Genomic DNA, 24,641 nt, shown 5'->3' with positions numbered 1-24,641 from the left:
ATGCGGTTTATAAATATTATATTTATATCCCCTCAATTATATTAAATTCTATATAACAATTTATTAAAATTATTTAAAAACTATGATTATCAAATGAAATGTATTTTAAAACATCGATAAATTTATTTTCACAAAACTTTATTGCTCGATAATATTACGTTCATCCAGTATACTTTCTGAATCTAATAAAGGATATGTATAATTTGGAACAATCTTAGTCCTTAAGGCATCTCTGAAAAAAAAAACAGAAAAAATGTTTTTAATATATTATTATATTTATAATATTATATTTATTAGTTATTTTATTAGGTACTTTTCTAACTTATTTGCATGTTTAGCCTCGTAATGCCGTTTAATGTTATACTTTTTCAAGATAGAAACAGAATCATTGCATATCAGGCATGTTGGCTTTGTTTTAATTCTACGAAAAAATCGTTTTTAGTCCATCTGTCTTAAAAACTTCTCAGTTCTTCTGTTACTCTTCTTTAGTCCAACGTCTTTACTACTTGACGCCATTATGGGTCTTTAAATTGTCAGGATAGTGAAATACTCCCATATATAGGATATTTTACGAACTACGCACGATGGAATGTTCTTTTGGTGGTTTTGTGTACACTAAAGGAAAAAATGTGTGATTTGCTCCGCGGGCCGCAAGTAAACACCCAGCGAGCCGCATGTGGCCCGCGTGCCGCGGGTTGGCCACCCTTGTGTTAATAGGTCCGTGGAGACATCTTAGTAAAAAAATTACTTATTGCAGATTAAAGGGTCAAAAAACGTTAGGAAACTGGTCTGGTTTAGTATACTTACAACTAACTAAACGTACCTATAATATGTTTCCTTCATTCTTTCCTTTGCCCTCTGTTCAAGGAATCTTATGATATTATTTTCCACCATCAAATTACCATTTTTCTTTGCAGATGACAATATGTACTGCTTGTCAAAGGCACGAAGAATCTCATCGTACATGCTGGAATAAATGATATTAGACAAACTGTTAAAACTGAATTCGATTATATTATTTTTTGCAGTTTGATTGTGCGGCAAAGTACTCAATAAGTAAAAAATTACCACTACATTTTAAATCAAAAGGAAAATAATAATAACATACTCCTTGGCAATAATTTCCAACGTGTCATCAGAAAGTTTGTCAGTCTCCTTCCAAAAAGGCAGCGTTTTACTTAGTCGTGTTTCTTTTTCGACTAGACAATTATATTTTTCAATAAACATCTCCATATTTTCAGTAATATTCCAATATTGAGGAATAAGTTGTCTTATGACTCTAAAAATATTTTTTTCGATCACATAATAAATATAAACACAATTAATTTATTTAACAAAAATTACTTCTAATATTTCAATGCAGATGGGTATGGTAAAATGGAAATTCATTTCATGCGATACCAAACATTAATAAAATAAAACGTCACCTTAAAATCATGATCTTCGGTGGTGTTGGACTTATATTGTTTTTGCTATTAAGATTATCATTATCAAACAAATTCGTAGGGTAAGGTCGCATCCAAGAGTAAAAGCCTTTATTATTATCTTCTTTGAGATCTGAATAATTAAGCTTTTTGGGCTTTGAGTCTGTTATTATGGGTTTTAAATTCCAAGTCTAAAAATACATGGAATATATTAATCAACAAGGTGAAATATTTTCGTGTAATAATATTTTTTCTCTTTATTATAAAATATGTACGTGGGTCATGGATGGGCTGACGGGAAAAATTGACGTATCGTAGAAAATACCATCTTCAAAAACATCTTGGTCTGATTTAAAACATGCCCATTTTTTGTTTGTAAACCAACTTTTATAAAGGTTTGTCGTTTCCTTATGGAGATATTCTTCACCAGATAAATCTCTGAAAACATTAATTATTAACATGTAACTACAAGTTTTGAGATTACACTGTATCTAAATAATTGTTTTTTTTCGGTGATGCACTGCAAATAGGGATAATTTTCTGTTTCTAGATTGTCTCACAAGCATATGCAAATAACCAAGAGATTGTGTACCTTTTTAAAGCAAAAAAGCGTCTTTCTTTTCTGTGAAGTGATTTACAACAGTAACTATCACATTTTGATCCATTACAGCATCCTTCACCTGATTCTGTTTTCGTAGTCAAAAAGCAATCTCCAAAATAATTCAATGTGAATATTTTATTGAAACAGTCCTGATGTATGAGTAAAGCGTCATTGGTTTCATTGGAGTGTAAAAGATTTAATTTCGTTGAAGACTGTGATACACAATCAAAACATTTTGTATCGTATATTGTCAAATCTTTGTTGCCAAGAACTGCCCTGGATTGGTTTTCAAATTCAACATTGTATATCCCGTTTTCTTCTATATGGATTGCGATATTCTCTGGCAAATTGATTGTCACTAATTGTTTAGACGTGTTTACGACCACAGAGGCGTAATCTGGATGTTCCATGATATAGACGATACTAATAACTTCAACACCATCCAAAAAATCTGAATTTTCTTCAACTAGGTCGGATGTATTTTCGTTGATGGTTATTATAGAACGATTATTAATAATAGTACTTCCACTTTCTGACCATTTTGGAGGCTCGGGAGTTCCAACAATCTCGTTCATATTGATATTCATTCCATACGAAGACGTTTCTAAAATGTAGTATGTACTGATTTTTGAACCATCTTTGAACGTTGTAGTGATAACTCCATCTTTATTTAATAGCGTATTAGTGCCATCCAATCGCCTTGTATAAACTTCTCCCTTGAGGTAATCTGTTGCAGTTCTTATTAATAATTTGTCTTCAAACACAACTTCCCCATTTCTGACCTTATAAAATGTTCCATCAGATAGTGTTACGTCATAATTGAGAAAATCCCCAATTGATTTTTTCATACCCGAAGTTTTTAGTGGTTCGGATGATAGTGAATTCAATGTTTCGTGTGATAAATCATCTTCTTTCAAGAATGCATCGATTGAGTCTTGAAATTCTTTCCTAGGGTCGACGGTGACACCATCAGCATGAAAGATTAAATAAATTGAACTATCTGGACATAGAATCTGAATATCTCCATTGATTTTATAAATAACAATTTTGCCATCTAATAAATAGCACCTGAGGAGTTCATTCAATGTATTGACTTTTGCGTCATCTAGGTGTTGTTGCTTTGTGTAAATTGGCAAGTGATCGTCAAATCCCCAAATCGGTTCAACACAGAGACCATTGGGCCAAGAAAAATTTAAATAGTGGTACGGTTGATATGCTAAATTATCAAAGCTGTTTAAGGTAGTCATTATTGGCTTTACAAAAGTTAGATTCATTCCGTTTTTTAAATGAAACCTTATTTTGTTAATATCGTCAATAGTTTTACTGACGGGATTGTAATCGCTGTGAACGAAAAGATCGAAATTTGATGTGGTGACGGAAGTACTCAAATAAAAACTATCATCGAAATTGTTATAAATACTGACATAAATTTCTGTTCCGTCTTTGGAAATAAATGATTTTGATTTTCCTGATGTAAGGATACAGTCGTCACCTAAATCATATCCAGCAAAGTTATAAACTCTCTTTTCAACGTTATCTGCAACACGTGGATATACATTTTTGTTGTTAGAGTTATTATCTAAATTAGTCTCGTTTTGCACTTCTGTACCTCCTTCATTGGGAGGAAACCCTTTTTGAGTAATTGTTTCTAAATTTGATAAATCTGAAAACTTTAACGAATCTTTCAGAATCAGATCTGCGTCAGAATTAATATGTGAATTTTCACCATAAATTTCATTTGGTAGTGTGTATTCGTTATCCATTTTTAATGACCCCATTTCAATCGAATCGTGCAAGCGCTCCTCTTCGACAATCCAATCGTATTCTTCGTCAAAAACATATTCGAAAAAATCTCTAAAGCAAACGGGGCTTGGAACATACCGCCTCCATTCGAATTCATTCATGTTGTTATGCACCTTATTAAAAAATACTATTATGATCATATCACTAACTGTGCAGTATTTGATATTACAAGTGTTGAATTCAAAGTAAGCTTTGTTCAGCGCTTGCAACATGGTACTAGTTGAAAATTCCTCAAACGATATATAATCGTTTATATTGAATTGTGCTTCAGTCATGTCAACTTCGAATTTTGGTCTCTGATCTTCTATTATATCTACAATGTCATCTTCAGACTTCTTCACTTTGGAGAAATCTATATTTGAGGCAAATCGTTGAATATTGGCTATTGGATAATTGACCAGGGTAACGTTGGGATTTTCGCCATAAGTAAACGAGGAAGATTTATAAAATGTACTTGATGGTATAGGGGTTATTGCTGATCGCCGGCATTTTTTATTTTGGTGCATATGTTTATGGTAAAGTTGATAGTCAAAGTAGAACTTTTCGTCGCAGAGTTTCTTGCAACACATCAGGTTGAGCAGTCTGGCGGCACCATTTTCCGAAATATCGTGCTCATTCAACAAACACTCGTGGAAAAGTTTTAGTTTGAATATTGCCTCCTCATTTCGTTCGTCGGGTAGGGTATCCCAGATTCTCGGAATAGGTAATGAAGATAGCGCCCTGTTTGTTATATTTTCTATATCGACGATATCTGAATCAAAATGAGTTTTAATCAATTTTATAAAATTACCCCAAGGGACAATATTAACATTGGGTTCACCGGCTACGTTTATGCCAACGTCAGCGCAAATTTTGTCTGTGATATTTTTATGTTTAAATATTTGACTTATCTTCTTCTGAGCTTTAACGACTATGGTGTCTTGGTCGTTATCACTTTTCGAGGTAAAGGTATCATTATTAGATAAGTTTATTATTTCATGAGATTGTTCATTGAACTCTGTGTGCTCAATTTGAGATACAATCGCGTGTAATACAACTGGTATAGTCACACACTCTGAGGGAACAGAATCCAAAATATTATTATATACTGTGATGTTCTGCGAGCTTGTTTCATTTGATACGTCATCAATATGAGTAATGTTCATATTCGATATGTAATTCACGTGTTGTCTCGTGAGGTCTTGAATATCGTATAATAAGTATGAAATTTCATCATAAACAATGGATTTTTCCGTTTTACCTTTGGGAACTGATTCTTTGTATGGTGGCAAAAATGAAATAAAAGCTATTTCTTTGTACAAATGCGCGGATTCCGGAGTTGCTTTCGAGATTTCTAGGTCTTCCCAAAATATTGCTATTTCCGGAGAAAACTTATATATTTTACTATGCGTCGATGGAATGGTAGAAAGGCTTATCTTTTCCTGTTCGATTTCAGTTACGGTGAGTGGTTCCAATCCAGTATCAACTTTAACAATTGCTACCAAAGGTACATGAATTTTGAGAAGTTCTTGTATAAGGCCACATTTTCTGAATCCAATCAAAGCTATATATAACTCCGGGCCGTCTTTGGGAAAATCCTCTATGTAAACCTTATCCTTCCATTCTTCACCGAGTTTCCTCAGATCTGTGTGATATTTCGTATCACTCTTAATAAGACTCGCTGGTTTACTCAATTGATTCATCATCATCAAAGATTCACTCTTCAAACCTTCGTCTAGCTCTTGTTTTGCCCGTTTTATATTGAGGTCATTTGTTTTGTGAGTGAGAAGTTGATGTTTGATCAAAAAGGCTAATATTTGTTCAGGTATCGGGTTACCTTGTTTCATGACGTTATAAGCCTCTTCGAATACTTTTTCATGAGGGTCTATATCTTTGCCAGCGCCTATTTGCTTCACCATATTTATAGTTTCCTCGTAAGTTATGGATTTTACGACCATCCTGGCTTCATCTTTGACAGCGTCATTAAACTTTTCAAAATAAACCGTATCTCTAGTGTCGGACTCTACAAGCAAACTAACTTGACATTTCCAGTCAGGGGTTAGGATTGTCGCATTCGCCAAAGTATTTTCCCACGTGGAGGCTTTCTTCGCTGCCGGATCATGAGGAGTGGCCACTTTTGACATTGTACAACAAAACAAATATTTTTACATAAAAATATTTTAACTTCCTTTCACGACAGTGACAGCTATTTTAGTATTCATTTGTCAGTATATATTTTTATTATTTCGTGTTCCACAAATTAATATTTAAAAGTGGCTTTTAATTAAAATTTGACACGAGATCACAGAATTTCACACACTTTATTTTTTTCACTGTAATATTTATTCAATATTACCCCCTACACTGGTACCTGAAGCGGAGGGGTGATCACCTTTCCTTCATGTATTAACGATCAAGATAACACTGCGTTTCTATGATACAGTGCCCAATACACCATCGGGTGCGGATAACGGTTCGAAAAAACATACTTGATTCAGAATTTGTTAAACGAGTACAATTTGAACTAATTTCTGTGATTGTGATAATGTTAAGAAATTACGAATATTATTTTGGGGTTACTGTTTTATCCATTGGAGATATAAGTATTTAAAGGCACCCCTAGCCCCACCCTTATATTTGTTATAACATGGTGGGACATCATCCCCTATTGTTATGCATCTGCATCCGTAATAACGATAATTCACCACCGCCAGTACCTACTTCTGCAGTACTCTTGGAGTGTTTACTGCAGGATAGGGAACAGGGAAGCATTTCTGGAAAGAATCTTTTATACTTTGACCGAGTACGCGAAATCATTCTTTTAAAGTGTAATGATAAGAGGTTTACGTACAGTCAATCAATGAAGGATGTTTGGAAGTGTTTTTATTTTATTTTTCAATTGCAAAAAATGACGAAAATAGTAATATTTTGAGAAGACCTAAAATATCGAAGGAAACTCGGGAATCAACACATTTTTATAAGATACAGTTTTTATTTAATTTTTGCCACCAAACAAAGAATCATTTCCCAAAGGTAAAACGGAAAAATCCATTGTTTATGATGAAATTTCAAACATAGTACATATGTAATATGTTTATATTATCAAACATAGTACATAATATATAATATTCTGTAAGAAGGTGGGTATAATGTTAGACGTATTTATTTATTTACATAATTTATACAAACGCCAAGAGTGCTTTTACAAGTATTGAACTGTAAAAAACACATGTAAAGTAAACAACAACAACAAAAAACATTAAAATACATAGTAGGAAAATAACATAAAATAGATATAAAGCACTCATTACTTAAAATTTGCAAAAGAAAATAAATAAATAAAAATCTGTAAACTAAAATTAGTATTTTTGCATTAGTTAGTTTTCCAAATTAATTGGCAAGAACTTTTTTTTTATTTTCATTAATTTAAATTTTTCGACACTTCTTTCTTTCTTCTTTTTAGTACATATCTGTTTAGTATCGGTATCAGCTTACCTTTTTTAGAAAAAAACATACTTTGTTATTTATTAATATACACATTAAAAATAATAAATGAATGTTTGTTTTTGTAAAAGCTGTATATTTCCTAAACATACTCGTATATGGTAGGTTCCATTTCTACTTACTGTACGGGAAATTCATTCCAGATAAATATTTTCCCGGAAACGCATTATGTTACCCATCGTTTGAGAGCATCATTCAAGATGGAAGAGCAAGAAGACGAAGAAGAAGCACAAAAGAAGTCACAGTATGTATTCGGCACTTCAAACAGTACTTTTCAAACATACTCCCCTAAAATGAACGTAAAATGGATAATTCATTTCGTGGAGGTTTCCCAAAATATTAGAGAGGGCGGCTGAATGAAATGGATCATACTCAATCTATTCACAATGGGAAGAATATATTTTTATCTTAAAAATAATCAAAAGCATCTTTAGTAAGAAAGAAATTACACAATTTAAAAGATTTCCTTTTGTGTGTTTACCTCCCTGCACTCAACCGAGTAATTTAGAAATGGATGGATATAAAAATACTTTTACATATTCCGAATGTAGTCACTCATATTTTAGAGCAGTTCTTTTCTACATAAAACGGATTTTCCTATTGGATCATTTTTCGAAATATTTGTGTGGATTTAACTGGGATGAACTACTAAGGCATAGAGTGGCAAGCTTCCCGAAGAGGCTAATGAAGAGCTCCAACTTCATCATAAAACTGCTTGTGGAGCACAGATATCGCTCACTCCTTTCAAGAACGTCATAAATCAAAAAACTTGATTTTTCAGGACAACGTTTTTAACGTTTAAAAATATAACAAAATGTATTAAAAATAAATATCAAGCCGCTAATTGAACTTTTTATTGTGCAACACATCTTTTTAGGTAAAACCTGAAGGTTTTTTTCTCCATTTGAAAAATATTTAATATATTTAAAAAAATAATTAAGCAATACTTTTTCTTCAAAATGCAAAAACAACATTCTGCCCTGTAGCGGGTAAATATTAAGTTAAAAATATGCCTCTTTTGCTGGGATATGGTATATTTTCTGGGCATTTTGAAAACATGCACAACTGAAAACTGACGATTTTTGATTTATGGCGTTCTTGGAAGGAGTGAGCGATATGTGGCATCACTGGGGCGCAGTGTTGCTTTTGCCAGCGATCTTATCTGCCTATATCCTCTCTCCAGTATTATTTATTTATAATTATATTACTTGCCACTTTCCCTACAACAAAACGTTTAATACATACAGTGTTTTTTTTGTAACGTGAATTTCTAAGTGGATTCGCGTAGCGCAGTTATTCCTAAATATAAAATCGTCACATATCAGGACCTAAATGCAGAATTATTGCAAAAAAACTGCGTTCTCAGAATTTTAAGTGTAGGAAGGGAGAAGACACAGGAACAAAATAACTTTAAAAGTTCTTGATAAAAAGTCGACGAATTGTGCATCCGTAAATCAGTGAACCAATCAACGAATCAACATACTTAAACGAATCATCACGCGTAAACAATTGTCACAAATTTTATTTTTATGTGTTTTTCAATATTTAATAATTTACAATTTAGTAGAATCTATAAATTAGTGTTTGATTTTAATATTTTAAAAATAATTGCGTAAACGAGATGCAATCAAAATTAAGATCCAGTCGTTGAACGTTGAGATTCAGTCAATTATTTTTTTTTAAAGTAGAGTAGACACTGTTATGGCTACATGGAACTTTGATAAGGTAAGGCAGGGACTGCTTTTGTGCTTATATGGAATGCATACCCCTGATCATTGACTATTTGACATCTTACTAGCTTAATATAGCCCTGAAAAAAAAAACCAAAGGATTTTAAACTTGGAAGTATAATATATTGACTTATCAAGAATGACTAACTGTATTGATGTTAATTTTTTTGCCAAGCAAAAGTGACTTAAATGGCCCCTCCTGAACATTTTACGTTTTGTTAGTTGGTCACTTTCTCCTGTACGGCTACGATATAGACATCTGCAAGGAGGGCGAACGACATACGAATAGGTACAAATTAAAGAAAAACAGTTATTAAAAATTAAAAAAAAACGAGAGTAAAATAGAAATAAGTAATAAAATCAAATTGCTTTTTTTTATTGGAGGAAGTTTTCAAGTCGTGTGTCTTTGCTTCATTTGAGACAACATATTACAGCAATTCTTCGGTCAAAATTGTGGCGCAGATTATTGTAATATGAGCAATGCCTGCGTCAAGTGTTGGTTCACGGTTAGTTGAACCCTCGAGCTGCCTCACGTCATTTACCCCAAATATGCCACAAGCGATTTAGTGCCTATCTAGCTGTTAAATATGTTAAAATCCAGAGCTAAATACTATATGATATCTGCAGTTGAAAACGCATGTAAACCACAAAAACGTTTTGTATGATTTGATTGCAATAAGCCACAAAAATAGCTTTCGGTCAATGATGCAATGTTTCGTTGACGTCATACGATTTTCCAATATTTTATAATTTTTTTAAGTAACTTTTTTTAAGTTTTCTCTTTTACTTTACCAAACTTCTTTCTGCACAAAATTGTAAAAAACATAAAATGCACTTAATATTTATTACACAAATATAATAATTCAATTGTTATTATTTTTGCCTTAAACAGTTTTCTTTTATTTTGAATTTAAGTTTTGGTTGCTAAAAACCACTATTACTTTTGTGACACTGTACTTTTGTGACTGTGTCAAACACTGTACATTTTCAAATACGGTTTTTGAAAATTATAGGGAATGAATCGAAACATATTTTTACCAAGTAAAACTTAAATTAAAAATGAGTATTGAAGATATTACCACAAGGTGCTGAATCAATTAATGAATTTTTCTTTTAAATGCTGCTAAGAAATCACACATTAAACAACGTGTCAATTACATTATACAAGATCCAAAATGGGAAGTGTGGTTATCAAACATGGGTAGAATTACGAATGTAACATGTATATAAAGTAATCACTTAAACCAGTCTACGACAGGGGTCGTAATGGAACAAAGGCAAAATATAGGAATGGGTAAATGATCAAGAGTTAATTTTATGAAAATTGTAAAATGTTTGTATTCTTAATTTTTTTATCTTTTTTGTGTCTATATTAGGTTAAAATTGTTAAAAACAATAAAAATGTATTATAAAAGAACTCCACCGACAAGACACACAAGGTGGCTTGGTGGGTCTTTGCAAAAAAAAGTTATAAATATGTATAAATTATGATTTAAATAAATGTATATAAATAAAAAAATAATAATAAATAAAAGCCCTATAAATAATTAGACTTCCATATTCATTTTCATCTATGTTGTGATATCAATATTAGAATATGGTTAGCAAACAATCATTTCTGGAATACGTATTTATTTTCATCCAATTCCATATTTCCCAAAGCATTTTCCTATAAATATGTTTTCCCGATAACGCGCACAGAGTCCATTATAGAGATGGGGCACACTCAATTTTTATAGTCCGATTATGACATCTTTATGTTTGGCATCACTTTTTTCCTCTGGATTAGACGATGGGAGTAAATCGCGTGGAAAATGGCCGAGGAATACGGAGAAAACGGAAATAAGAATGTTTTATTGTGAAAGTGAGTCCGGATACAGCAGATAATCCGATTTTATAGGTGTTTTCTGGCGATGGTGGTGATGTCATAAACCTGAATTGTACCTCCGTTTTTATTTGGTCAATAGATAAATATAGAGTGATTTTTTGTTTTATTTGACGGTATTAAACTATTGAAGAATTATATTGGTATTTTAACCGTTTTAGTGCTTACTTATAATAAATAACCGTCGCGGTACTTTGGTTAAAACTATTATATAAATATTGTGTAATATATGGGTACATAATAAACATCTGTAAAATAATAGATTCCTAAGAAATGGCGTTAGAAAACCGACCAGTTTAAAAAATATATTAACTTAAAATTGATTAAGAATACATACATTAACACATATATTTGAAAATCATATTTTATATTCCTACCATTTTTAATTAGATAGTACGGGAATTGACTTTAGATTCAGGAAATTGATTTTGTATAAAACGTTTTTACTAGAGCGTTTTAATAAATAATCGTTCATTTCTTCGTGGTGGTACTTAGTGGTAAGTGCATTTGGCTAGTATCTCGGAGGTCCTGGGCTCGAATCCTAGGGAGTCAAAATAAATATGAGAGATTTTCAGTCATATTTATTTCATATTATCCTGGACAGGTAGGGCAGAAGGGCAGAACAGAACACCTTCCATTCATGCTATTGACGATCAAGTTAACACTGGGTTGATACGATACAGTGCTCTATGCACTATGTGGTACTGATAAGGGTAAGTGCAGGGTATCAAAATAAATATAAGATATATTAAAACTCGTATTCATTTAATATAATATTGGACCGTTACAAGAAGCGCAGGACTTAACAGCTTGCATTAATGCAATCAACTATCAAGATAACAGTGCATTGATACGATGAAGTGCCCTATGCATCATGGGGTGCAGATAAGGGTTAGAAAAATAAGAAAAAACAGGTTGCAACATAAAATTTTGATAATTAAAAAAGTCTAGCATGTTTGAATCCATGACAAATATTAAAGAAATAATACAATATAACCGACAAAAGTCTCAAAAAATCTTTCAAAGAGTATTAAATTCAGGATAGGTACAGTTATATTTTGTATTAAATATTCTTCGTGTATTTCTGCATAAATAGTTACATTATCAAGAACTTCACATTAACATCAAAGATTTTCATAACACACAATTTTGCACTGCGAAATATTGCACATTTTAAATATGCCCCATAGAGTAGAGACTTTATGGAACGAGTTGCTGCCAAATGTCTTCGCGTCTATTAAGCTCTATCCACACCAGCGATAAAATCAACGCAAGTACTAAACCACCCAGTACAAAAATGAAAACATCATCATATAGTAAAGCTATCCACCCTTAAATGAATGTTCCATTTTGAGGAGTTGGAAGGTTTTGTAATACCCTCTTGTGAAATCTTCATATGACATTTCTCCCTACAATAATCCAGAATGTTGTAGTGACGAGATTGACGCGCCAATCGTATTCATAAATTTAAGGAAACGTCACCCACTCTCAGTGGGTATTGATGACGTCACAGTAAACTCACCGCCAATGGGGGTCGGCTGGAAACGGAAATGGATCGTTTCCATGGGCGCATCGTGGTATTAAAAAAAAGTTTTGAATAAAAATGGTATTTTTTTTCGGCAATTCGGTGTTTTATTCTGATAAGAAAAACTAATTGTCACATCATATTTATAATGTCAATGTTAATATTTATTTTTATTTTTTATAATTTATTTGACAGTCACCCAGTAAAAGGATGTTTCTGCCAGTGTCAAGTATTATTTTTATTTACCAACAAAATAATAATAGAATATAACAATAACAATTAACACAAAATTTTATATTTTAAATGCTTTTAGCTTTTAAAAACTTTTAGCTTTTAAAAATTATGATCGCAATTCTAGAATTAGGTTCAGAAAGAAGGGTGGATGCAGTACTTAAGTATCTGAGAATGGACAATATCAGAAAGATGCACAGAATCGTTTATCTAGGCCTTCCTCTAAAAGCTACATATGTATATGCCAAGCTAACAGTGATGGGCTATCGATTTAAACAGTTTAAGCCAGCCAAGTAATTACCAGGTTGTAAGCCCTGGGATGCTCAGATATCCATCTTCTTTTTTAAAAAAAATAAGGAAAGAGGTTTCATATCAAGTTGAGACATCTAAACATAAAATTACCATATCCGTAGGGTAAATATAAAATATAATATTTACATGTCTAGTGTCTGATAAAATACAAAATAATAAAATTATTTAAAAAAACTAATTGAATAATGATTGATTTAAAAAAAAAAACGTTAAATGTGAATTTTTGGAATCGATAATTTAAATCTTATCACGCGAATCAGTACACAAATTTGGTTGCGTTTTGCGTATTTCTTGCTCCTAATATATTCGATAATTTGTCACCAAAAACCTAAGCTTGAAAGAAATGAAAAATTATAAAAAAAACGAAAACCGTCCCAATCAGTAAATCCAAAAAGTAACACTTACTTATTACTCATACTCGTATATACGTCTAATTAAAATGACTTAAACACCTATCAGTTTTATTTTGTGAATTATTTACAATAACATTTTAATTAAAATTTGCAGTAAAGTGTTATTTACTCTATAATATTGTGTGTGTGTGTGTATGTGGGGGGGGGGAATAGTTCTACTAAAATACAGTTAATACATTGTTTGCGGCGTGCACATATTTGTGCATTTCAGAAACCATATATTGCGGCGATGTGTACATTTTTGTGCATTTTGGTTACCTTCAACTTCATAAATAAAAAACAAGACTTAAAAGTATATTATTTCTTGTCATGTTTGGTTTACTGTGGATTTGCAGGAGATATTAAACTGTTACAACCAATTAGTCACGTCTATACTAGCAATAACTAGTCCGATTCATTCCCTTTCATACATAATTGTGAATTGAAATAAATTTATAAACATTATTTAATAATTGGGACTGCACTGCGTTTTCGCAAACACGTTCTCGAAGAGATTTTCAAGATTCATTTAATGTTAAATTCAAAAGAAGGAGGCATCATGAGATTTCGCTCTCCGCTCCATAGATTTTCATTCGAGAAATATGCAAATACAAATCTTACATCGCCCTCTCGAGTCCCCTCCAGTCCCGAGCAATTAGCGCCGCAAAACTGATTTTTTACTCTCCCATTTAAAAAAAATTGAATTCCAAGCCAAGGATAATCGGTTAAGAAGGGACCCGTATCACGATTTGTGTGGTTAATTTTAATAATTGATGTGAAATTTGAGTAGATTGTTCTCAATGAAAAAAGAAAACAAGAAAATTAAAGCGGGTATTCTTAATGACGGGGGTATTCAAATCAAATTTGGGTGGATTTAATAGACGCTGTTATTACTGCAATTCCTGACTTATTGAATTAAATTTTAATATTTTTTGTACCTTTTTAGGTATGCTGTATTTTTTTTACTAATTATATGGAATGACATGAACTTGTAAAGTAAGTATCCTTATACGTCACTTTATTTATGTGTAGGTGTATTAAAATATAGTTTTATAAATTAATTTTTAATTTTATGTATAAATATATAAAATCATATATTTATACCCCTACACATACTAGATATTATGTTTTCTGCTATTTTTAATGATTTTGATCAATTTCAACACACTTAAATCAAAATTTGAAGCATTATCTTACCGATTTTCGATTTTACAACTAACAAAATAACTATATTTAAAACAAATCATTTATCCTACTACAACTTAATCATAATACCAACTGGTTTTTAATAAACGATAACTTCAAAGATAGATAGGTATATCAATAAAAACATATTAATTTTAATAACTCCTTATTGGAACAAAATCCAGAATTTGTCGTTAAAAATTTGGATGTACCTACCTACCCAAAAAATAACTGGTTAAATAATAAGTTAAATATAAATTTAAAATGGTATTTTCTGATATTTCCTGATATAAAAATTAATTTAAAAAAATCATACATATATTTCATCGAGGTTTCTGCTAATAAAACATTCTAATTTCAGCCATAGATGCCGTCAAAAAGTAGCATATGCGAGATGTTTTCAATTGAAGCAAACATGTAACTTTAGAAATTTGCCCAGACTTTCATATTCTTTAATTTCTTCTTCATCTATGTTGGTAAGTCAAATTTATAAAAAAATCACTGTATTGCTAATTTCAGACCATTTCAGACCAAGTGTCACAACTTTTCTTCTTTTAACCCTTATCTGCACCCCAATGGTGCATAGGGCACTGCACCGTATAGAAGTAGTGTTATCTTGATCGTTAAATACACGAAGGAAAGGTGATCAGCCTTCCGTTTCAGGTACCAGTCCAGGGTCAAATAAATATTAGACTCAAAAGTCACGAATATTTATTTTGACCCTCTTGGGAATCGAACCCGGGACCTCCGGCATGGTAGCCTAACGCGCAACTAACTACACTACGGAGGCGGACGACTCTACGATAGGTAAATGTCCAGACTTTGATAGTCTCCTTCGTAGGTTGTGATATCATTTAAAATCTTGATTAAACTAAATGTATAATTAGACTATAATATAAACCTGTTATTAAGTCATTCGTATGACACGATTCGATAAAAATAATATTCCTATTCGTTTTATTTCCAAATAAGCGCATTAATATTTTATGTCCTCGCATTATCTAAGTGAGGAAAATAAAACAGCGAGGCATTAACATCAGTAGCGACATAACGGCCTCTAGGATTCGTCTCGGTACAAATAATTAATTCGGTAGAAGTCGTAAAAATAATGAACTTGTTCTTTTCTGGAGAATACACCCCGAAGAGAGGGGATGGGGGGGCGTTCACACGTCCGGCAATACTTGGCCAAAAGCAATAAACGTAAATAAATGATATCGGAATTATTTCCGCTGTCCGCCGTATAGATTTATGTGCCGAATATTCTCACAATTTTCGGGAGAATTTTCTAATATCCTCGTGTAAATAAGACTATATTTTTGTTCGTACTGTTGCCTGTCGTAAATCATATACCTTTTAGGATTTAGGGCATTTTTTATATTTCTAAATTGTTTTTGGTAACTTATATATTTAACAAGGTAAATATTAATTATAAGAGTAAGGACGAAATGTAATGTAATAAAAAAAATCCATGTTCAACCTTATATTTAAGTATGAACCCGATTTTTGTAACCAACATACTCTTAAATTTTTATTTTGTAAAATAAAGTAATGATATAAAGCTTAAAATGAAATAAGTCATCAAAGATTTAGGTTTTCTACAAAATAAGATTTATTATTTAAATCTATGAGCGAGGACAAAAAATTACATAAGAAATCTGCTCATATTTTTTTAGTAAATGCAGAGGTATTTGAGTATTTTGAGATGTTCACCTCAGTAGTGTTATGGTCAGTACGCTTGGCTCCCGTACTGGAGGTCCTGCGTTCGATTTCCAGGGGGAGTCAAATAAATATCATTGATTTTTTTGGTCTAATATTTATTCAATATTACCCTGGACTGGTACAAGAAGCGGAGAAATTATTCACATTTCCTTCATGTGTTAACAATAAAGATAACACTGCGTTTATATGATGCAGTGTCTTACGCACCATCGGCTTCGGATAAAGGGTTAGAATGAATGGATTCGAATAAAATTAATTAGTGTATAGTTTGTTCAAACCAAATTATATAATATTTTTAAAAATTTTAATTTTTGAATAAGCGAAATCGATTATTTTACGATTTTTAAAAATCAAATATAAACTTTTTTTATTTTAAGTAGTCAATTTTAACCCTCACCCCCCTAAACGTTGATTTATATCAGAGATCCGAGGTGTGATAATCCACCACTGAAAGCCATGATATAACTATGGATCCTGCATTCTTTAGGTACATTATCATATTCCTAGGTAGCGGAAAATTAGTAGGTAATTTTCTTATTTTTTATGTCCCACAAATGTTTATTGGGAATTTTCAGCATTCGGCAGACATGCGTACATCTCAATAATAAAGAAAATCCGCCACAATGAAGTGCAACGAATCAAGCATAGATGGCGCTAGTCAGCATATTTTATACGACTGAGTAACATATGCAACGACTATCAGATCAGACGAGGGTGCAAATGTCTTTATTTTTTTGATAATAAAAAATCCCCTCAAGCGTTTACGAAAAAAGTTATTATATGAGATTAATTTCAATCAGTCAATTGTAATAATTTCATTTAAGAAAATAAAAGATTGACTTCGTTTTTTAGAGATTGTACACCCTTAAATACCTTGTTACCTTGCTCAGCAATTTTATCACCATCAATGTGGCAAACTTTACAAATTTAAATTATAATTTATCAAAATAGTGTATCAATTTGAGAACAACGCATCAAATGTATGAGTCTAGAAAACATTCAGATTTAAGAATTATAATAAAAAATCAAACGGAGCTCGATTTCCTGCAAAATCTAAAAAAATACTTAAAAATACATAGTATTTTTAAACTTTATAAAATAAAACAACTTATTTTTAAACCACTTTTTATTGGAACACTAACATTTTTGCTTTATTGGCGAGTACGGCGAATAAAGCAAAAATGTAAGTGTACCAATAAAAAAGTGGTTTAAAACAAAGTAATTTTATTTTATAAAGTTTATAAAATGTGCCAAAAGAAATTATACTATTTTTATTCATTGCAATTTTATTCTAAAAATGTCCTATTTACGTTTAAAAAATATAAGAAAATTCTTTGTTTTTTCCATTTATAAAATACTTAAAGCTCTTTTATTCATTAATTGGTTCCGCAATCACTTTGTAATAATATGTATCCATTTTTAATTTAAATTTCAACAAATGGTGGTATTTACCAAATGAGTTAGGCTTCACATGCTAAATAGTAGTACATATTTTACTAAGTGAAATTTAAATAACTTTGCAATATAAATATAATGTTTTAAAGTTTGCTTAGTACAGTGTTATGATCCATTGAGTACTTCACCGTACTGGAACAACTTATGATTGTGATTTTTAAAAAATACATCTCTATTTTGTGATCCCGCAGCGAAAACAGAGATAATTGGAAATATCAAATTAACCCCAAGGGAAAAAATCAAATCAGTCATAACCACACGAGCCCTCGAACTGGTGATAAATTGTCGAGATCGTTTGTTTTCGATTTTTTGTTTTTGCTCTAATTAAAAACAAATGAAAGCTACCACTAATCGCAACATGTCCGCGACATTCAGACCGCTTTACGAAATGGAGGGTAATGGATGTTGCGGTGTAGGTATTAATCACAGAAGGGGGTATCTACATTACAAGAGAACTAAATAAAGTCGTCTTACAACATTGAAGTATTGCAGCATTTTGTTACACATTTTCCATAAATTTCGTTCATAAAACAAACGAAAATTGCTTTGTAAAAGAAGGTCTGTCAGGAAGCCTAGATGCTTCTGTTTTAGATTTGGGAATGCGGTGAATAGCTTTCTATGAACTATTGCAGCTAACAATATTATGGATAGGAAGGAATAGGAAGATGGAAGTCTGAACGACTCAAGGCTTACGGACTGGCACTTCGCTGGCTAAAGTGATCACTTTATACACTTTAGTTTTTACTTAAAAGAAAAATTTTAAAGGAAAATGTAAATACGCTCATACAACTCTTCTTGTTTAGAGCATAAATGTTATTTGAAAAAAAATGTAAATGGATATTTTTCATGGCCTCGGGTTGTGGACTTGTCGTAGCATCAGAGTATACAAAGTGCTTGAAAATGATGCGGAATACATCGAAGCACGTGTCACAATAGATTTGAAGACAAAGTAGTATGATTTTTTTAAATAAATAAATAATATTGACCTAATCCATCAAAACACTAAAACAGCAGCAAATGTCAGTTACCCCTTCTGTACCTAATAGCCAGTGTAGGTATCGGTCCTCTCTGGGGACACATTCGTTTGTTTTAATGGTCTCCGCCAATCATATTCGTATGGGCGATTTGCAATTTGAATTATGGAGTACGAATTATTACATCCAATCAAGGAGGTAGGGAATATGTCATATTTATGGTATAACATGGCGATGACTTTAGTCAAAGTCATTAATTTACTTTTAATTTGTTAATGTCTTCAAAATGTGTTTATTTTTAACAGTACATCAATATCAAATATCGAAATATACTATTTCACTTAAATTTATTGCCAAAAATCGTGGTTTATTATACTAAATGGTACAATATGATCTGTTCGTAAAAATAAAAAGGAAATCTATTGCAATTTATATATATATATATATATATATATATATATATATATATATATATATATATATATATATATATATATATATATATATATATATATATATATATATATATATATATATATATATATATATATATATATATTTATTTATATATATATATATATATATATATATATATGTATATATATATATATATATAAACATATATATATATATATATATATATATATATATATATATATATATATATATATATATATATATACAATATATATATATTTTCTTTTTTTTTGTTTGTTCATGAAGTAGAATACTCATATATATGTATTTTATTGCAAAGTTTCGTCCTTTGTTCTTCATTAATCTAATCACCACTTTCTCTATTAACGTTTATGTGTCGAGATAAGAGCGTAACTTTTAAATATTCCCCTCAAGCTGTACACGTTAGTGCCTTCAATCTATTTGAATGTTCGGGTAAACCCCGAAGCGACACCCCTAGCCGCTTTCAGCGATTGTCCGTCAAAGGCGTTTCTCACCCCTAGTGCGCCGTAACACGTATTAAAGTAAAACATTATGCAAATCTGGCAATAATTCAGACGGAATTTATCGAGTCCTTTAAGATTAGGTGGATTTGACCGATGGCTATTTTGAGACCACAAATTACCCTCTGTCCCCTTTTGCCCGAAGCCATTTTCGCCGAAATATACCTTAAATAGCGTACTGAGTGCTTCTGCATACGTTTCGATGTAATATCTTAATGACGGGTATCTTACTATTGTATTTATAGGACGGAGGACCATAATTTTCAGGAGGGTAATGTTGGATTACAATATAAATCCTAAGATAATGAGTTTCATTTTTAAGAAATAGTGGTATTTAATAAGTAAAACATTAATTAAAAATGGATAGATTTTACCACAAAGTGACTGCCGAATCTATTAATGAAATTAAGTATCTCATTAAACTATAGAAAAGTTTTATTATTATGAACATTTTTTTAGCGTTTTCCATAGTTTCATTTTTATTCATTTTATTATTTAAAACTTTTTAGAGGAATTTGAAAGATGGCTACAGTGAAAAAAAGAGTCAGTACTTCTATACGACCCTCAAGATGAGCACCATGAAATGTGGTTATATCGACGGTCATTTTATATAGAATGCTACGCATTCCATGGACCGATATGGTCAGCAACGCAAATGTGCTCCAAAGAGCAAGATCAGGGAGACAGTTGCCGACTAATATTAAGGTCTGGAAGGTGTCCTATCTGGGGCAAGCATTAAGAGGAGAGAAGTACGAGCTATTGCATCTAATCACAAAAGACAAAATAGAGGGTCGAAGAAGTGTTGGCAGACAGATATCCTGGCTTCAGAATAAACGAGATTGGACGGGGATCAGGACCATCGAGGCGCTGTTTAGAGTTGTCCAAGGCAAGGACAATTACTCTCATGTGATAGTCGACGTCAAAGGGACCTGAGATGACACGGACAAAAGAAGAAGAAGATTTAAAACTTATCTTTCATATAAGTAGTTGTTACTGCATTCTTAGGATCCTTCTAGATCCTTTTTTGTTTTGAAAATTAAAACGCCTCAAATTTATGGTAAAAAAATCGTCATCCACGTTTACAATACTGTATAACGTAACTCTTACAAATAATATTTAATATGAACAATTTATACACAACAGAAATGTGACATATTGTCATATCGTAATTTTCTACTATATACATGAATGTAAAGACGTTGCCATGTCATATGAAAATATCTGTAATTTTAACGTCGCATAAAAAAAAGATAGTAATGCAAGAATATGCAAGCGATATAACACAAATGGCTATAATAACGTAAGATTGCATCAACGCTTTTTTTCCTAAAGAAGTGTAACATATGAAATAATCATACTACTTTTACGCAAATTAAAAACCAGCTAAAATGCACTTGCATTCATATTTATATTGATATTTATCATTTTTAACACGTTTTGAGTGAGTCATTTGGACACAAATATAGATTATCTCCAATTATAGGAGTCATTTTTCGTATTATTTTTTGACATCTCAACATAGATGAAGAAGAATAAGAATGAAAGAGTTTCTGCTCAATAAAAAGCTTCTTTCATCTCACGAATAGATTTCTTTTTCTCTAGTGAAATTCTAGTGATTTGTTTCGAAACGGAACCATATATATATATATATATATATATATATATATATATATATATATATATATATATATATATATATATATATATATATATATATATATATATATATATATATATATATATATATATATATATATATATATATATATATATAGAATTTCCAAGAATTTATGTAGTGTCAATCATGGGTAGAATTGGTTAATGTTACACGTGTGTAAAGTGATCACTTTAACTGACCTATGACGGTCATAAGCCCCGTAAATACCCAGACTTCCATATTCTTCTTCATCTTCGTTGAGATAGATTCGGCATAGATTGTTTCACATTCCTATACACAGGACCAACCTGCCGATGGTTAGGAAGAGCTACCGCTATGTTGAACAATATTACATTGGATATTGATCTGTTCCGTGTGTCCGAAGGAGTTTTTCGAAGCAAGATTCTTCTACACATTTAACAAGAGTCTTCTTGCGTAATTTTTAATTTGTTTTTTTAATGTTTACGCCTTAAATGTTTGTTTGTAATGTATATATTAATTATTGAACAAATTGAATTGAATTGAATTTGAATTGAATTGAAATTGAATTGAATTGAATTGAATGTCAAAAAATAATTAACATATTTTAATTAAGTTAGTAGTATCTAGTATCACATCTTATTTTGACATATTCAAATTTAAATTAATTCAACCCTTTGTTTGGAGTTTCGAAAACCTGAATCTACCGAGTATTTATTGTAGTGAAGATATTTCCTTTCAACCTTAGCTTATCTTACATCTCCTAACGATCTGCTAGAATAATAAACCGATCTGTCCCGTCAAACCATGTCCAGTTAGGCAGTTACTAGTACCCATTTCACCCGTCTCGTTAAGAGGTTAGTCTTAACTCAAGGAATATCAGATTATTCTCTATTATTAAACGTATTTTAAAACAGGCATTTATTGACAACTTGTCATATGCTTAGGGCGGAATCAATGACCCTCAACTTATTTTTCTTTAAACCCAAGTAACATTTAACGTAATTGTTTTTTTGTTGTTGCTTAAAGCGCAGTTTCCTTATTGGAAAAACAAGTTTTTCTTCGAAATAAATATATGGTTTTGAAAAGGAAAGACTTATAGAAAGGTGAGTAGTTTAAAATGTTTTTTAAAAGAGGGAACATTCATTGCTATCTTCTTAGCACAAAACGTTGAATCAATGTTACCATGGATTTTATTATAAAGATTTGTCTCCTGATTTCCAATTTGTCAATATTGAAATAAAGTCATGTTGCCTTAAAGTAATTCACGATCAATGTAATACTACATCGGTGAGATGAAGTCTACATCTCTATACACCATTTGGAGAGGATTAAGTTAAATTTATATTTTTTAAATTCAACGTTAATGCGATTCAATCAATGAATACATAATATTTAGTTTAGTGGCTGTAATTCTTATTTAATTATTGAAAAAAGTATATTTTTGTGATAATATGTCTAATAAATTTGGATTTCACTCAGAAAAAAAATAATAACTCGGAAAAAAATAATAAAGCAACGAATTTTTAATTGCTTTTATTTATTTGATTTATTTATTCACTGATTGAAATGCTCCCCTCTAAACACGAATATTCCCGTCCAATTTTGCACATTAACTGCTAGAACTTCATTTGGGTTCTGGACATAATATAACCTCCTATGTTGTCCACTTTAATCAAATCAGCCGAATGGCCTCCGAGTGTTAAATGGCCACTCTCATAGATGGCTCTTGGTGATTAAAACCTTTCACGTAAAATGGCCGACGGAGGATACTATTCAAATGAGATTGTGCATTTGCGATTATTCGGATGAAGGTACGGTCGATAGTAATTAAATGATTAAATGCAGCCAATGACGATGATACGAATGTTTTTTGGCATATGTTTACCAACATAATATATGTTAATCAACGTATTTGTGATTTAAAATACATATTTACAACATAAATTACCAATAATATACTGTATGAAAGCGTAAACAGAAGATAAACCCAAAAACACATAAAAAATAAAAATTATACCACGAATGGCAAAAGAAACTCTTAAAACTTAAAGGAGTCTTAAACATAAAAATAAAATTACTACTACTACCTCTGCAGGGGTTGTCAGAGAGGATGGAATGCCACACTCTTCTGTTCTGACTACACTTCTTCCTAGATTCGTTCATATCCATACATACCAGTCATACATGCCCTCCGATTACGTAGACTTTTGACACCACCAGGTTTTAGATTCTGATTGATCGGGTCGTGAGAAAGAAGTAACTAAAAAATACATTTGTTTTATTTTAATGTACTAATACAATTTTGTATGTATATTTTTTATAATCCAGTTGAAAAATCTCATTTTTTTCCTGAATTTTCGACCTTTATTTTATCTAGAATTTTTCACGCCAAAGAACAGTCTTAAAATTTATACGTAGCCGGGATTATTGTTATAAACGAGAATTAAAAAATAAAACCTTTTACCGGATAATTTAATTTACGACACTCGTACAAAAGGACAAGTCATACTCACTACATCCTTTCCTTTTCCTTATAAAAGGTTTGAGAAAGCTGACTGACCCTCATACAGTCCATTTAACTGTACTTCCATGCATCCATACATACCTAAGGAGAGTTAGTAAGTTTTTCCACAGTAAAACATGAGTAATTCGTAATTTCGTACCCGCATATTGCACCCAGAAAAGAATAAGGCAGTTGATCATCGTTTCATCGGTCATTGTGTCTGCACGACTTCACATAATCTACAGGCATCAAATTAATTCCCAGACTCCCCCTTCGACCCTCTGCCCTCTTCCCTCTTACACCCCCCCCCCATCAATAGTACAATACTTAGACAACTCCACCGAGGTCGGTTTGCAACCACCCTTAGCAATGCGATGCTACTAAATAATGTACCGGCCGACAATAATTTAAAGGAATTCCTAAAATTTTAATTTTAATTTTAAATAGTACTCTTTTTTTATTTAAACAACCACACAACTCAAATTCTTGGAAGTTAGATATATATGAACCAATTTTTAAACATTGTTCTTGAATCACTGGAACTTTACTAGAGACATCTATTGGTGAGATGAACTTCCAAGAATTTGAGTAGCGTGGTTGTCAATAATGGGTAGAATTGGTGAATGTTACACGTGTGTAAAGTGATAATTTAAACCAGCCTATGACGGTCTTACATATTCTTCTTCATCTTTGATGAGATGTCAAAAAATAGTATGAAAAATAACTTCTATAATTGAAGATAATCTATATATCGCTCACTCCTTTCAAGAACATCATAAATCAAAAAAACCTGATTTTTCAGGTGAGCGTTTTAAAGATTA

At 31.4% G+C, this 24,641-nt stretch overlaps 1 protein-coding gene across 1 annotated transcript; it reads right to left on the bottom strand.

Annotated features, from left to right (window-relative positions):
- Position 1: 1 nt before the first annotated feature.
- On the bottom strand, positions 2–6,005 carry LOC148308191 (uncharacterized). The gene is made up of 6 exons (XM_088262139.1): positions 2,017–6,005; positions 1,700–1,862; positions 1,428–1,615; positions 1,109–1,279; positions 824–967; positions 2–232 (listed from the first exon to the last, which is right to left on the bottom strand). The coding sequence occupies exons 1-6, from the start codon at positions 5,949–5,951 to the stop codon at positions 139–141; spliced, it is 4,695 nt and encodes a 1,564-aa protein (XP_088118265.1). The 5' UTR covers positions 5,952–6,005; the 3' UTR covers positions 2–138.
- Positions 6,006–24,641: the final 18,636 nt, after the last annotated feature.

Source organism: Brachycentrus maculatus, unplaced genomic scaffold (genome assembly GCF_059751285.1).
Source record: "Brachycentrus maculatus isolate JH-2025_06_01 unplaced genomic scaffold, ASM5975128v1 h1tg000173l, whole genome shotgun sequence".
Lineage (NCBI taxonomy): Eukaryota > Metazoa > Arthropoda > Insecta > Trichoptera > Brachycentridae > Brachycentrus > Brachycentrus maculatus.
Note: the sequence above shows the minus strand (reverse complement) of the source record. Positions and strands in the feature narration are given on the sequence as shown.